At 44.5% G+C, this 16,125-nt stretch overlaps 1 protein-coding gene across 13 annotated transcripts in view; it reads left to right on the forward strand.

Moving 5' to 3' along the window:
• The window catches only part of CIT (citron rho-interacting serine/threonine kinase), a 165,300-nt gene that overhangs the window by 53,378 nt on the left and 95,797 nt on the right, over positions 1-16,125 (forward strand). For 12 of the 13 annotated variants that reach the window (XM_036874604.1, XM_036874598.1, XM_036874600.1 and 9 more), the window contains one exon: positions 12,208-12,391. In XM_036874604.1, coding sequence (XP_036730499.1) covers positions 12,208-12,391 — 184 coding nt within the window. Of the gene's footprint in view, positions 1-9,703; positions 9,803-12,207; positions 12,392-16,125 lie in introns of all 13 variants that reach the window. The other variant, XM_036874610.1, reaches the window with a different exon arrangement.

Below are 16,125 nucleotides of genomic sequence, written 5' to 3' on the forward strand. Positions count from 1 at the left end.
AAACATCTGGGACTCTATTCAGCAGCCAGCTTTCCAGTCAATTCTGTGAAGTGCGGCGATTGCATTTACGCTCATTTTCCGAGGGCGGAGTTCGGACAGAACTAAAGAGGGAGGCTGGCAGGAGTCAGGAGAGATCAGAGCTGGACCACGAAGAGTAGGAGGTCCAGGTGGCTCATGGCCACTGAGGGTTTGGGAACAAATTTCAGTGTCTTCACTTTAGAAAAGAGTGCCCGACTCTGTTGGTCCCTGGGGATGGAAAGAAAAGGATAACATTCAACCACAGCATCAGCAGTTTGGGGACCAAGACCCACTGTTCCTAGCTTCAAAATTCTGACTAACAAAGGACACACACAAAGAACTGATAGCCACACAGGGACCAAAATAGCCACTTTACTCTTGGCAAGGGGGGCGCTTAAAAGCCTTTGATGCGGATCTCCGGTAAATTTACGCCCTACCAGAGGAGCGTGGTGGGCCTTCTCTCATGGACAAGGAGGCCTCGCCCCAGTGGGCCTGGTGGGTGAGGAGGGCAAGAGCCGTCCGATGGCCGAGTGCCTGCCAGGCCTGGGTGTAGGCAGTACCCTAAGAAGCGTTGAGCCCGCTTCTTGCTTTTGAGGCACGGTAACCCTGTCTCCGGTACAACAGCCCGATAAATGCCCAGCTCTGCTGAGTCAGATGAGTTCCTCCTTCCCTAGGTGAGGAGTGAGTCAAGGGGTGAGACTAGATGTGTTCATTATGGGGTGAAGGAGCCTGAGTGGAAGCTCCTTAGACCAGGAACGATTGGGGACAAAATATTCTCCCGTCCCAATGGTCGGAAGCAGCTTTATTGAGAAATAATAGGTAGACAATAAGCACATGTATTTCAAGTGCACAGTTTCAGTTTTGACATATGTATATACCTGTGAAAAAATCACCACACTCAGGATAATAAACATCCGTCACCGCCTAAAGTTTCTTCGTGCCCCTTTGTAACCCTTCCCTACCACCCTCCCCCCACTTCCCCTCAGGCAATGTCTGATCTGCCTTCTCTCACTGTACTTTTTTTTTTTTAATTTTTAAATTTTTTTGGCCACATTGCATGGCTTGCAGGACCTTAGTTCCCCAACCAGGGATCGAACCTGGTTCCTCATTTGGGGAAAGCATCGAGTGAAAGCACAGAGTCCTAACCACTGGACCACCAGGGAATTCCCTCTCCCTGTAGTTTAGTTTGTATTTTCTAAATGTTATATAAGTTGAGTCATAGAATATGTTCTTTTTTTGCCTGGTTTCTTTCGTTCAACATCATTGTTCTGAGATTCATCCATGTTATAGCATGTATCGCAGTTCATTGTATGGATATTCCACATTTTGTTTATCCATTCATCTGCTGATGGACATTTGAGTTGTTTCTTTGAAATATAGCTTCTATGAGCAAGTCTGTGGACATGTGCATTCATGTCTCTTGGGTAAGTATCTAGGATTAGAGTGGCCAGATCATATGGTAGGTGTATGCTTCACTTTTTAAGAAACTGCCAAACTTTTCTAAGTGGTTGTGTCATTTTACATTCCCACCGACAGTGTGGGAGAAATCCAGTTCCTCCACATCTTGCCAACCCTCCAACAGGTGGATTTAAAGGCACTCATAACTTGGAGTATAGTTAGCTGTGGAGATAGGCTTACCTTTTTACATTTTTTTAAATTAAAAAATTCTGTAGATATGTATAATTTTTTTTCCCCACACCATTGACTTGACAAAGAACCCAGGTCATTGTCTTATAGAATATCCCCACGTTTGTCTCTTTGCTTCTTCCTTAGGGGCTGATGGTGGTGGGTGGTGTTTTTCCCGCCCCTGTAAACTGGAAAGTAGCCCCCAAAGCTAAAATAGAGTCTGAGCTGACTTTTCTGACAAGAGTATCTAGTAGAGGTGCTTCTCCTGGCCGAAGATGGGACAACATAAGCATCATAAAGACTGCAGTGGCTTGAAACCCATGACATATATGAAAATTCACTCGTTCATAGTGGCAACTGAAAAAAGAAGTCTCATTGGTCACTTCTGGCGGTTGCTAAGGCCCCCCCCCCCACCTCAGTACTCTGAATTTTGCTAAGTATAGGGAAAGAACCAAGCATGTATCACGCCTTCATATTTGAACTATATTCCAGGGTAACCAAATTGTTAATGTGCTAATAGACGTAGAAAGAATGATGAAATTAGAAAACCACCATTTTTCAGCCCTTAATAAAATAATGATTCTAGGCAGTGATCATCCATGGTTGCTGAGATATGTAGTGAAAGATGGGAGGGGGCCTCATGGGGGAGCGACCAGGCTGATCTCACTGGACCCCATGGATCATTCTTAACATCACACAAAGAAAGATAAGCAGACATGTGTGCCCTCTAATGTCATGGACCAGTAAGTAGACAGCACATCCTGGGGAGTATTCTCATCAAGAGAAATCGAATATGAGTGTACAGATGGCCCTGGATTTAACTGCCAGTTTCCAGGAAACATGGGGGACAGAGAAATGTGTTAAATGATGTCACAAGGATACAATCAACCAAGTCCAGAATGTAGGAAATTCTGCAGGGACATTGTGATCCAGTTTCTTAAACCAATAAATACTACTAAAAAAAAAAAAAAGGTCAGTGATTATAGATTGAGACATACCAACTAAATCAGTGTGTGAACCTTGATTGGATCCTGAGTCAGACAAATCAAATGTAAAGAGATATTATGGGGACAACTGGAGAAAATTGAACAAAAACATGGTATTAGATAACGTTAAGGAGTTACTATTAATTTTTTGGGTGTGATGAAGGTATTATGGTCATGGTTTTTAAAAGTCCTTATCTGTTAGAGCAGTGGTTCTTAACTGGAGGCAATTTTGTCCCCCTAGGGGACATTTGACAGTGTCTGGAGGCATTTTTGGTTGCCATGACTTGTGGCGACATTGGCATCTAGTGGGTAGAGGTCAGGGACGCTGCTAAACACCCTACCATACACATGGCAGTCCTCTACAACAACGCATTCTCTAATCCGGATGTCGGTGGTGCCACAGTTAAGAAACCCTAAGTTAGGGATATCTGCTGCAATAATTGTGGGTGAAATTACTGTGACGTCTGGGGTTTGCTTTTTTGGCGGGGGTGGGGTGGGGAGGGTTTACATTTTTATTCATCTGAATATATATTCTAATAATTCTTTCAACTTAGTCTGTGGTTGATAAATCTCTTGAATCTCTGAATGTTAAAAAGATACTTATTTTACCCTGTCACTTGAATGCTCATTTAGCCATTGGCACTTAGGTTCAAAATGATTGATGATAGAGAACAGGTAGGAACATTTTTTCTGTTTTCTTCATAGATACATTTCAAGCACCTGGAACCATGACTGAAAAATAATAGTTGCTCCATTATAATTTTTTGATGAATGAGTGACTGTTTCATCATTGCTTTTTATGAGCATTGTGTATGAGCTGGCTATGGATATCTTTATTCTTTTACCTTGTTCTCCATCTAGCATGTACAAATGCATGTATTTGCTTGTGTTTTTTTTTTTAAATAAATTTATTTATTTATTTTTGGCCACGTTGGGTCTTCATTGCTGTGCATGAGCTTTCTCTAGTTGTGGCGAGCAGGGGCTACTCTTCCTTGCAGTGCGCGGGCTTCTCATTGTGGTGGCTTCTCTTGTTGCGGAGCACGGGCTCTGGGTGCGCAGGCTTCAGTAGTTGTGGCACGCAGGCTTTCCTCTGGTTGCAGTGAGCGGGGGCTACTCTTCGTTGTGGTGCGCGGGCTTCTCATTGCGGTGGCTTCTCTTGTTCCGGAGCACGGGCTCTAGGCACCCGGGCTTCAGTAGTTGTGGCATGCGGGCTCTAGAGCGCAGGCTCAGTAGTTGTGGCTCGCAGGCTCTAGAGCGCAGGCTCAGTAGTTGTGGCTCATGGGCTCTAGAAGGTAGGCTCAGTAGTTGCAGCACACGGGCCCTAGAGCACAGGCTGAGTAGTTGTGGCTCACGGGCTCTAGAGCGTAGGCTCAGTAGTTGTGGTGCACGGGCTTAGTTGCTCCGCGGCATGTGGGATCTTCCCTGACCAGGGCTCGAACCCATGTCCCCTGCATTGGCAGGCGGATTCTTAACCACTGCGCCACCAGGGAAGCCCGATTTGCTTGTTTTATTTATTTATTTATTTATTTATTTTTAAAATTTATTTATTTATTTATTTTTTAAAGTTATGGCTGTGTTGGGTCTTCGTTTCTGTGCGAGGGCTTTCTCTAGTTGCGGCGAGCGGGGGCCACTCTTCATCGCGGTGCGTGGGCCTCTCACTATTGCGGCCTCTCTTGTTGCGGAGCACAGGCTCCAGACACGCAGGCTCAGTAGTTGTGGCTCATGGGCCCAGTTGCTCTGTAGCATGTGGGATCTTCCCAGACCAGGGCTCGAACCCATGTCCCCTGCATTGGCAGGCGGATTCTCAACCACTGCGCCACCAGGGAAGCCCATATTTGCTTGTTTTTATTGTAGTTTTTTTTTTTTTAGGAACTGTTTAGAGCTCTGTACCTAGGTCTTTGTATTCTTTCCAGTCAGCACTTGGATGGTACTTTTCATATGAAACATATCTTTCTTCCCCTCTGGAAAATAATTTTTTGTTGTTTCTTTGATAACTTGCTATTTTGGGGTTTGCTTTTAATAATCGGCGCACGTGCAAATAAAATAGGGGTGGGGATGAGATGAAACGAGAATGTTACAAGCTGTTGAGGGCACGCAGGAGTTCATTTTACTCCCGTACCACTTTGGTGCATGCGAAAATTTTCAAAATAAAAACTTAAAAATAAATTTAAAAATGTTGGAGGAAACCCCTCCCCCCCAACCCCTGCACATGTTGGAGAAAAGGATACCACAGAGGTCTTGAGGGTAGAAAAGAATGAATCTAATCTGATGTGTCCTTTAGTGTAGATAATTCAAGGGGGAAGGTGCTGGAAGGGAAAGTTGTTGGGGTCTAGAGCGAGCAGGTCCCGGGAAACGGAAGCCCATGAACTATTGTTCAAGTATGTTCTCGGGGCCTCCACCTGCGCCCCACACTGGACGTATCCACATCCAGCTTTGCAGAGAAATACGGTCATGACTAGTTGCAGTTTGAAAAGATTCTCTTTGAGTGTTTCCATCCTATGTAGGTGTTTCCCAGGTCGCTGTTTACCTAGACCAGAAGGGAGGGGGGAAAACAAAGTGACGCTACAATGTTAGAAGGCTGGTGGAAGTGTGATCCAGAATTGAGAGGAGGCATCCCTAAAAGTATAATTCTGTGGGAAAACATAAGTAGTTTACCAAAAACTCGATATTAAGCAGCCTGTAGGAACATGGCTTTTGAGAATGGCGAGATTCAGACAGTACACAACTCCTTCGAGGTCTTGTATCTGCCCCCAGAGAGGAAACCTGCTTAGTTATTGGCAGCCAAGCCCTGGCATCCTTGAGATTGATGGATGGAAGCATCCTTTAGTAATGCTAAAACTTCCTTATTCATTTACTTTGGAGACACCATTGTAAAAATTGATCACCAGCCAAATCAACATTACCTTAAAGTCTTTTTATGGCTCTTTTGGGAAGCAAAGATGTGGGATAATTTTTTATTTACTCAAGTCTATTGGAAACTGGATCCGATTTGTCTTCTTTTTGCATTTCATATACAGTGGGCTGTTTGGACAAGTTATATCTGACCACTTCCTACGCGGAAGGAAGAAAGTCGAGGGCTTGCTTGAGGCTCAGGAGATATAATCTGTTCTCATGGGCTCAATTACTTATGTGTATTTAGTAACTAGCTCTACTTGCCTGTCCCCTAATTTATTCTGTTGGTTCATTCCCATGAAATCTCCGATATTGGATATCTCGCTCTTCTTTCTATTGCAACCTTTTTCTCGTGCAGTTGTTCCCATCGTAAGAGTCGGTCATTGATATTCCTAAAATCTCTGCTCTTGCATCAGTTGTCACATTTTTTGCCATGCCTCCTGTTAATCCACGTCATCTCCCTTCCTGTTATCACTTCCTTAGTATAGAATTTGTCATGTTAACTATTGTAGACTTGTCCTTTAGCAGTTCCTAGCATCGACCTCTTTCTACCATCACTGTTGAAGTGATCTTATCAGTCTCAGGCACTGACACCAGCCCAGCACTCTTAAACTCTCTCTAATAATCCCTTCTGTCAATCCAATCTAGGGTTTCCCCGCTTCAGGGTCCAGCCAGGATTTCGCTTGCATTTACTTCCCAGCCTCATTACCCACAGCTTTCTTGGGCTACTGTTCCCTGGCTTTTCTAAAGTAGCACTCATCCCCACTCCAGCCCGTGAAGACATCTTTTAACTAACTCTCGAGATTCAATCACCTCCATGACACAGGAACACACAACACTCAGTGTATCCCCATCAGCAGCACACGATGGCCATCATCCTGTTTACGCACTCTCCGCTTTTCACAGCCTCATCTTGACCTTTAAACGGCACAAACAGCCTCCCCTTCACTTATTTTGCAGTTCTGTCTTCATCATGTAGATAAGTGCGAGCACTTTGGTACCTCAGATTTTAACGAACTGGAAGACAGCTAATTTTTAGGTAGTCTTTCTTTTAGATTTGAACATAGCATCTAATTAATCAATTGAGTACTTTTTATTTATTTTTTAAGGTGTGGAACACCATGGTAGATAGAATGAACTTGAAAATGTTTTTGATTTAATATCATTGAGTGCCCACTGCGTTCCAGGCACTGTCCTGATTCACGATATCACACAGTATTTATTCATGTGCCTTTGTCCTTTCTGACACTATGTTGTCTGTTATTCATCTTCTAACTCTGCCACACACAACCCAGCACCAGTGTCCGTAACCCATAGTGATGATTAAACGTCATGGGAGCTTTATGAGCTATATCTTGGTTCAGGTTTTTGTTTTTGTTTTTAATGTGCCAGTTCTTCATGACTAAATTGGGTACTCTGAGTTCCTTGAAGTGGTGTATGGCATGAACTATCCCATTAGGTCTAAGAAATTATCCCACGTCTAAGGTTCTTGTTGTTGATTCATTCCTTTCGCAATATAGATATGAACCCTTGAATCAGGACAGATGGGTACTGTTCTAGGTGTTAGGTGTATATGGTGAGCACAGCGTCGTCTTTCGCCTCATGGAGCTTGTGTTCCAGTGGGGAAAGCAGATGATCAACACTAGACCAAAATTAGAAAAATCTTTTGCGTTTTTAATATTCATGTTTGTCTCGTATGCCGAGAAGTTAAAAGTTTGAATGGGAAAAATGGAGCTCAATGGAGCGTGTTAGAAGAAAGAAGTAGGGCCGGGAGGATGAATCCATTTGCCTCTCCTTTCCTTGTTTTTTTGAAGACAATACATTCCGTACCCCGCCCCCCTCCACCAAGCATCTAGTGAATGTCAGGATTTTAAAAAGGAGAGAATTTATAGGAGGGAGATTAACTACAGTTCTTAAAATAGCTCTTTGTTTCTGAAAACCTTGTTCTGCCATCTATCTTATAACGGGGGGGGGGGGGGAGGGGGAGGGAGATCCTCCAGAATGTACTTGTATAGCCCCTGTCACTGAGGAGAATGTGCCCTGATGTGACCTCAAGCATAGGCTGATTTATTTAAAAAGTATATAGGGAAAGGTTTTTTCCTTTTTTTTTTTTAAGTGGCTTTTACTAATGAACAGATCTTAATGTATGACTTCTTATTTGTCATTATTGAATGTAGTGAGCATGTTGGGGGGGTGAGATGGTGATTTCATTATACTCTATCAGGAAATATTAATACAGGCACTCATTAACATATTTTTCAGACAGAACAATCTCTACTTTTAAAGCCTCTTCATTGAACTCAAACATCCAGTAACTTCTTCATGGCCTGCATTATGCCAGGTGCACTCTTTGCAGGAGCCATTTTCTAGTCGTTTAATTATATATCTATTCAGCATGTATTAATTGTGCACCTGCCATGTGCCTGGCACTATGCTATGTTCTTAGGTGCATTGTAAACCTCCATCAACGTAGATGCGAATCTAATTATTTCAGTGACCTACTAGTACCTTTTTTAAAGCAAAAAAAAAAAAAATCATGTTTTATGAGGATCAAAAAAGGGACTTTTTCCATAAGGTACAAGAAAGAGGAGAATTAACCCCCCAAGATAGATGTGGTCACATACTTGATCATCTTTAGATTATATAATCCTTTAAAATGTGGCATCCAGATTTTGAGCTAGTTCTCTATTCTCTTTCCAGTGCTCCTATTAGAGGTGCATTGAACCTTCTCATTCTCTGTCTCCTGTCTCTTTGTCTCTGTGTATTGCATTCTGTATGAGCATTTCTCCAACTGCAGTGTGCTCACAAATCACCTGGGGATCTTTTTAGAATGCAGGTGCTGATTCAGTGGGCATGGTGTAGGGCCTGCCATTCTGTATTTCTAACCAACTCCCTGGTGATGCTGTTGATGCTGCCAGTCTACAGATCACACCTTGTGAAGCATGGTTCTATGTGATTTCCTCAGATCTATCTGCTAGTTCATCAACTTTCTCTTTAGCTGTGTCTAATCTGTTTAATGCAGCCAGTGAGTTTTAAACTTTAAATTCAGCAATCATGTTTTTCATTTTTAAAAGTTCCATTTGGTTCCTTTCAAATGTGCTTTGTCTTTTCTCCAGAGTATCTTGTTCTTTTATTAGAATTTCTACTCATTTACCTTGATAATGAATGAAAATTTATTTTATGGTCCATTTTAGATTGTTCTCTTATCTGCAATTTTTTGGGGGCTAATTCTCCCACTTTTGTATCTGCTGATGTTCCTTCGTGGTAGTTTGGGTGGTTTCTTTTTTCTTGTTATGTGTAGTTGTTGGTGTTTACTTTTTATTGTGAACTCATTTCTAGTTGGGGGTATGTGTGTGTGTGTGTGTGTGTGTGTGTGTGTGTGTGTGTGTGTGTGTTGGAGTGAGAGAGGGAGGGAGGGAGGGAGAGAAGAAAGGAGTCTTGTGTGCCCTGGGTTGTGAACGTGGCCCTACAGATTTGTATCCACTTACATCTGCCAGTGCCCTAAGGGATCCTGGACCAATATTGCTGATAATTTCTTGGCTTATAGTTCCCTCACCATGTAGGATACTGTAAACGCAGACACCCTACCTGGGGCTACAGTTTTAATAGCTGCCCTGTTTCTCTTCTAAAGGGCCCTGGACAAGGGTGAGCATCCATCACTTTCTCTTAGGTTGAGGATTTCCACTTCCCCCACTTCTCTTTGGCTTGAGGCTGTGGCTCTTTTCCCTGCCCAAATGTGGCCCCTAGAAGCCCCTCTTTTCAGAATTTCCCATTGTACCCAACTGACTACCTGTCTAGAGGCTCTGACATTCTTAGCTTTTCATCTGTCCTGTGAGTATCTCGCTTATTAGCAGCTGGGGCATTTCATGTTGACTTCTCCTCCCTCTTATTGAAGATTACCTGGCCCTTTGTCTAATCTCCACTACATGGGCTAGCCTTGAGTGTGATGGAGTTTTAAAGAGCGATCTTATTTTATAGTGCGGAATTTCTCAGTCATGATTATTTCACAGAGGGTGGCCCCTGCCCCTATGTTAATCAGACTCCTCACTCAGAAATGGAATTCTGTTTCAGTCTCCCAAAGATAAATTAGTATATAGTGGAAAGGGAATTAAACTTCTGCTAAGAATGAAATGATATGATTGACACAAACATCCATGTGAGTGTGTCTGTGTCTTGTGCAGGAAAGAAGAATACTCAACACAGACTCTGCTGTATCTCACTAGCCTTCTAACTGCAGGATCTGTCATAAACATCTGTCATGTGGGCAATAACAGCAGCAGGTAGTCTTTTTTTTTTTTTTAAATCGATCTTTATTGGAGTATAATTGCTTCACAATACTGTTTCTGTTGCACAACAAAGCAAATCAGCCATATGCATACACATGTCCCCATATCCCCTCCCTCTTGAGCCTCCCTCCCATCCTCCCTATCCCACCCCTCTAGGTCATCGCAAAGCACGGAGCTGACCTCCCTGTGCTATGCTGCTGCTTCCCACCAGCCAACTATTTTACATTCCGTAGTGTAAATATGTCGATGCTACTCTCACTTCGCCCCAGCTTCTCCCTCCCACCCCAAGTCCTCAAGTCCATTCTCTATGTCTACCTCTTTATTCCTACTCTAATAGCAGGTAGTCTTTATGGAGTGTTTACTGTATGCTAAGAACTGTACCAGTAAGCACTTTATATAGATTTCTTTCATTTAAACCTCCCAGCAGCCCTCTGAGGAAATTATGTATATGTTGAAACTGAGGCTCAGAGAGGTTAAGGCACTTTCCCAAGGTCACAGTGCTGGTAAGTGGTGGAGCTGTGGTTTGAACCCACTTAGTCAAAGTTTGCACCACCAGCCATGATGCTTCCATATTAATATCATCTGCAAATCTCTCTCCATACATTTCCTCAGTCTTTACCTGAGTTTCCTTATTTTGGGATGGGAAACTTCTCTTTTGTATCCTCATGAAGTATAATTTCCATTAAAAGGTGTTTTTTTTTTTCTTTTTTGCTTTAAAAAAAAGGTATTGGGTAATTGAAATCCGATTGGATTTGAGCCCATGTTGATGGAAAGTACACATGGGAGGTGGGCTGAAGCATTCAATGTAATTTTTCTTTCCATCAACTAATTTTTAACATGTTACGCAAGTAGATTCTGACACTAACAGGGAAGATTTAAATTCTCTTGAGAGCTTCGAGGTGTTAAATAATTTTCGGGAAGTGTACGTTTTACGTTTTTCAGTCTCCTGCCACATCGCAACGCACCTGAGTTCTGAGAATGTTCTTTTTTGCATTTCCCGGGAGCTGCCAGACCTCCTCATTCTGGCTTCATCTCCTCCCGCTCCACATCCCTTCACCTTTGTCTCCTTCCTGATGCTGCCTGCTGCTTCCGGTGTTGTTGTTGTCATTGGGGAACTTTGGAAACAGCCAGATTCTGTGGAGTCTGTAAGCGGAAAATAGACTGCTGCTCCTATCTGGCACACAGCTTTTGTCCAGAAAGCAAGGAGTTAAAAAAGAAGCCTGGGCTGGGAAGGGCTGTGACAGCTGTCCTAGGGGGCGCTCTCAAGAGCTCTGGCCGTGACTCATGCTGCTCTGTCACTCAGATCAGCACTGGCCCCTGCCACGCAGGTGGCCAGGTGGGGTTACCCCCAGACCACACATGCACAGAGTGGGGAGCATGAAGCCTGCACTGCGGGGGGTGTGATGCCCGGCTCTCCAGCTCACCCGGCCCACCTGCCACAGACGCCTCAGCCCGCAGCCATGGTAACGCTTCTGGCTGGCTACACCCCTGGGAGCCCACCACAATGAGTGGCTTCCTGGTGACGATGAACAAGTGTCCAACTCCCTGACCGAGAGAGCTTAGTAGGTCCGCAGGAAGTGGAGAAGATGTAAGACGTCCCTAGCCAGGAGTCATGCCTTAATGAGGTAGGACGCAGCCATCCCTCCACACCATCAGTGCACAGGGGTGCCGTACATCATCGGGAAGAACTTTATCTGGCTGGCATTTCATTATGCTGATTAAACTGCGGCGGATTCAGGGGGCATGATCGAGCTGGGGAGGAGGGATAATGAGCAAAAAAAAAAAAAAAAAAAAAGTGGTACATAAGTGCTCCGAGTATACTCATCTGGATATGAATGGGCTAGACTGCAGTGCTATCCTAACACGAGTTACATGCCTCCCAAACCCTCTCTCCTGTTCTTTCCTCTCACTCCAGTTAATCCACGAAATGTAGAAATTCCATCTTATCCCAGTGATTTGCACTAAATATTAATAATTTGGACCTGTCTGGAAGAGGAAATAAATAGGTTTAGGTCATCTGGTACACCGGCACCAGCCATCTGATGCTCTGTAACATCATTCTGGAAATACCAGGAACGAGTGGCTTGCTCAGGCAAGTTCCCCAAGTGCTTTTCGTTCTACCAAGTGACCTGTTTGAGTTTACCCTTCAGTTTACCCCAGCAGGGAAGGCAGCCCGTCTGCGGGTTGGTGGCCATGTTGGCAGGGAAGGGGTTAATCTCTTGTTGCTGTAAGAGCCGAGCAGAGGCTGGGTCTGCCTGTGTGTGAGCTAGATTGAAAGCAGGCGCTGCAGTGCCATCGGGAACGCTGAAGGAGTGAGACGATTTTCTTCTCCGCAACAGTGTTGAATCCGGCTGAATTTTTCTCCCCCCCCCCACCCCTTCTTGTTTTTCTTTAACCAGCTCCTCCCCCCTTCGTTCCCACCCTCAAGTCTGATGATGACACCTCCAATTTTGATGAACCAGAGAAGAATTCGTGGGTTTCATCCTCTCCGTGCCAGCTGAACCCCTCAGGTTTCTCAGGAGAAGAACTGCCGTTTGTGGGATTTTCGTATAGCAAGGCACTGGGAATTCTTGGTAGATCTGAGTAAGTGAAATTTTGACTTTTCTAAGGGACCTGCATTGATGCAAGGCATAGAGCCCAAAGGTGGCGGCGGTGGCAGTGGCCGTGGCAGGCTGGGGGGAGTGCGGTGGAGGAAAGCTGTTAATCAGCTTGCGTTTGGAAAGCAGTTGACCTGGTTGGGCTTTGGGAGGGGTGGACTGTTCATATTCTCATTTTGCTGTGTTTAAGGTACCCCTTCCTGTCCATAGCATCGTAATTGTCAATCGGGTACTTTGGGTTAGTTTTTCAGTCTTTGGTCTTCTTTAGGGGGGAGGAGACAGTGGGAGATACCTAGCAGTGCAGATCCTCGGTGAAGGGAGGAACGTGCGGGGTTAAGATGAACTGTCTATCTATTTTTCCATCTGTGTATCCCTCTATCTCTCAGGTGGGTGGGTGGAGGTTGCTCTCTTGGCAGTATTAAAAGAATCCTAAAATCCGTTTCTCACGAGCTAAAGGTTTCCCGATGGGGTTACCTGAGCTGCAAGTGGCTGTACCAGAGCTCTAACGGAGAGATGGTACTCGGCTCGGCTCAAAGTCTGCTGCGAGATTGGGGAATCCGGCAGCTGAGCCTCTGAGCCGGCAAAGCACTGGCAGCCAGAGAGAGCCCCGTTACTGTGAGCCAGCAGGAGGGAGTATGATGTAGCCGAGTCATTGATTCACAGAAACTGGGCTTCACAAGGGAAAAAACAAACCGGGAGACTAGAAAATGGAAGTATAAATATTACTGTAAACCTCTTGACATGATCAGTCTTTCTCCATTCTTGAAAAAGCTAAAGAAAAACGCATTAGTATGGCACTTGGGACTTGGGGATGGGGTTGGGCGGGGGGAGGTCCCTGGCTTCCAGCCTCCTGGAATTTCTCTAAAATGCAGTAGCCTCTGTGGATGTCAGAGCTCAGTGTCTTGCTTCGTTCTCCTGATCCGATGACATTCTGCGTTCAGAGGTTCGAGTTCCCTGGGAAGGTCTTGGACTGGCTGTGTTATTCCCCCAATGCCCCAGCTCCCTTGCTTGGAGGCTCTCGGGGTAATGTTGGGTGATCGGTCGCTGCCCACTTAGAAAACGAGCAGAATTTGATCTTCTCTTGGCAGCATTTAGTCCTGATTTGTTGTGCTCGTAACTCAGATATTGATTTGAGGGAATGTCACGTAGTTCTTGGATAGTGTCTCCCCATGGGTGCTATTTTGACAGTAATGTTCCTGGAAAGATTTCAGACAGCTGGGGGGAACTGGGCACTTGATGGGAGGTAAGGCTGTGGGCTGCGATAGAATTTGAGAGAGCTGCTTGTGTTGCAAGAGACCGAGGGGACCCTTCTTTCCTCTCTCCCTGGAGGCTGGGATTAAAATTGGGGGTTGGATTTTGGTGGTGTTGGCTGTACCTTTCGGGCTAATTTGCTCTGCATCCCCAAAGCAATCTGGATAATGGGAGGAGAGGCAGAAAGCTCACTAGCTGTTGAATGTGCCATCAGATGGATTTGAAATGGCCCAGCAGGGCTGGGAGGTTTTGTACCAGCATCGAAGAGCAGGGCAGAATTGGAGGCCCAACGTTAAAGGATGCATGGTTAGTGGGCAGCTTAACCTTGACACACACAGCACAGTGAAGGTCACCTGTCGGACTGGACGGCGGTGCGTGGAGAGTTCTAGTTCTGGTTAGCAGTGGGCTAGCTGGCTCAGAATGAAAGCTTGCTTGGGGTGCTAATCAGTGATCTGAAAAACCAGGAAGGACGTGAGGGAATAAGATTTCAGGGGCAAAGGCAGAATGATGTGAGGGCTCTCAGGCATTGCAATTAATCTGAAGCAGTGTGTGATTAATTGCTTATTTTTCAGGAAGACTGTAATTGCATCTTTCTGCTTCTCACAGAAAGCTCAGGGAGCTCTCCGACAGGGGCCTCTCAGTATTAAGGCCCAGGCACTCGATAAATATTTGTTGTTTTAATTTACTCATGATCCTTTTCCCCTAGATTGTGTTTATATTGCTCACTGTATTTGAAGATACACTGTTTTACCTTTGGTAGTTCAAAATATATCTCTAGAGCATGAAATGAGCTTCTGTTCATGACCCGACAGAATGCTTAAGATTCTCATAAAAAAGAAAAAAAAGTCCATGCAAACAAAACTGTGTATTTCTTATGTGGAAGATGGAATTGAAGTATTCTTGTTTTTGGGTGGGAGAGCTTTAATTGCCCTTTCCATGACAATTTGGGGTTGGAATCAGAACGATTTCCTTTCATCTTATATCTTACAATGTGATCTCGCTGTTGGATTTGTTTATTCTGCCAGGGACAGCCCTATGGGTGAAACCTCCAACATCATTTTGGAAATTCACCCCACCTGTTGGATGTAGGTGACCCTGGACGTATTGGATCATCATCATTTAGAAATTCAATAGAAAAGATGCAGTGATGAAATCACTTAGAAGCCCCTGCAGTTTTGTAAACATATAGTTACAAAATTCATTTGGAGGTTGGGGGGGAATGTTCTGGGGCGCCACCGTCGCCACCAGGGACCTGGTATTTCTGAGTTTCTACTTCTCCCCTCCCTGTTTCAGCATCACAGGTTTTTATTTACACACATTGATTACCTGTACTGTTACTCACTCTTCACACCACCGAGGAGATTGCAGATGCTGCTGTACTGCGTTGGGAAAAACTGACCCCAGATCTGTTACCAGTGAAAAGAATGAAATGTTCAGAGGTGGAGCTGAATGAAAGAGGAATTTTCACAGAGACTGGCAGTGAGAATGATTTTAATTGTTGCATTTGCTCATCACTTTTTAGGATTCTTTTTTGGGACCCCAGAGTATTTTTAAGCCAGCCATTGAGTGCGTCATTTTAGGTTTCACAAGAATCTTGATCTCAGCATTCTATGTCTGAGGTGTAGTGGGAATTCCTTGCAGCTTGAGTTGGAGGGCACGGGAGAGATCCTACAGAACTAGTTTTGGTCGTCTTTGGGGTGGGATGATGGCAAAGTTAGTGCAAATCTGGTGCCTCTTTCTTTTTAACCAACAATAACCCAAACTAAATCCCTAAGCTCTGAATGCCTGGGTGTTGCTCTGGGCCTCTGCTGGCTGAAATTTCACACTGGTGGGAGAGTAACAGAAATCAGTGTGTTAAAAGTTTAAAAATATAATGGATCCCAGCTCTCCTCCGTCCTCTCTCAGCGTGGGGTACATTTTTTTTTAGGTCCCTCTCCTTCTTCCTAGAAGCAGTGCATCTCTGCAAACCTTCAGTATAAACTCTAGAAGGAAAAAGCCATTTGGTTTTGTATTTTGTGTTAGTTTTTACGCATGCTGGTTTTATGCTTCTGGAGACGCTGGAAATCTTAGAGGACCAATGGGATTTCGATGAGACTGGAATCTGTGGGATGACAGTGTCTGAACAGGCTATATTTAGCCCCCCTGTTGGGGGCTTTCTCTTTTGAGTCGGGGCTTTTTCCTTTCCTTTTGGGTGGATCTGAAAATTTATTCTTGGAACCAGCCATCCAAACACTGTGACTGTGGAAGAGTGAAAAATGGCTTCCACCAATGCCTTTCCAGATTTTCAGAGAACCAGTTTCGGGTGCCTCTTCCTTGCTCTACTGAGGCCTCTTTGCATGTCAGTTTCCTCAACTGCAAGGTGAGGTAATAATGATACTTGCCTCTTAGGGCTGTTTTGAGGATTATATGAAATATGTAAAGCACTTGGTCTAGTCCCTGGCACGTGGAAAAGTCACACGGAATGTCCAC

This window comes from Balaenoptera musculus, chromosome 14 (genome assembly GCF_009873245.2).
Source record: "Balaenoptera musculus isolate JJ_BM4_2016_0621 chromosome 14, mBalMus1.pri.v3, whole genome shotgun sequence".
In the NCBI taxonomy this organism is placed as follows: domain Eukaryota; kingdom Metazoa; phylum Chordata; class Mammalia; order Artiodactyla; family Balaenopteridae; genus Balaenoptera; species Balaenoptera musculus.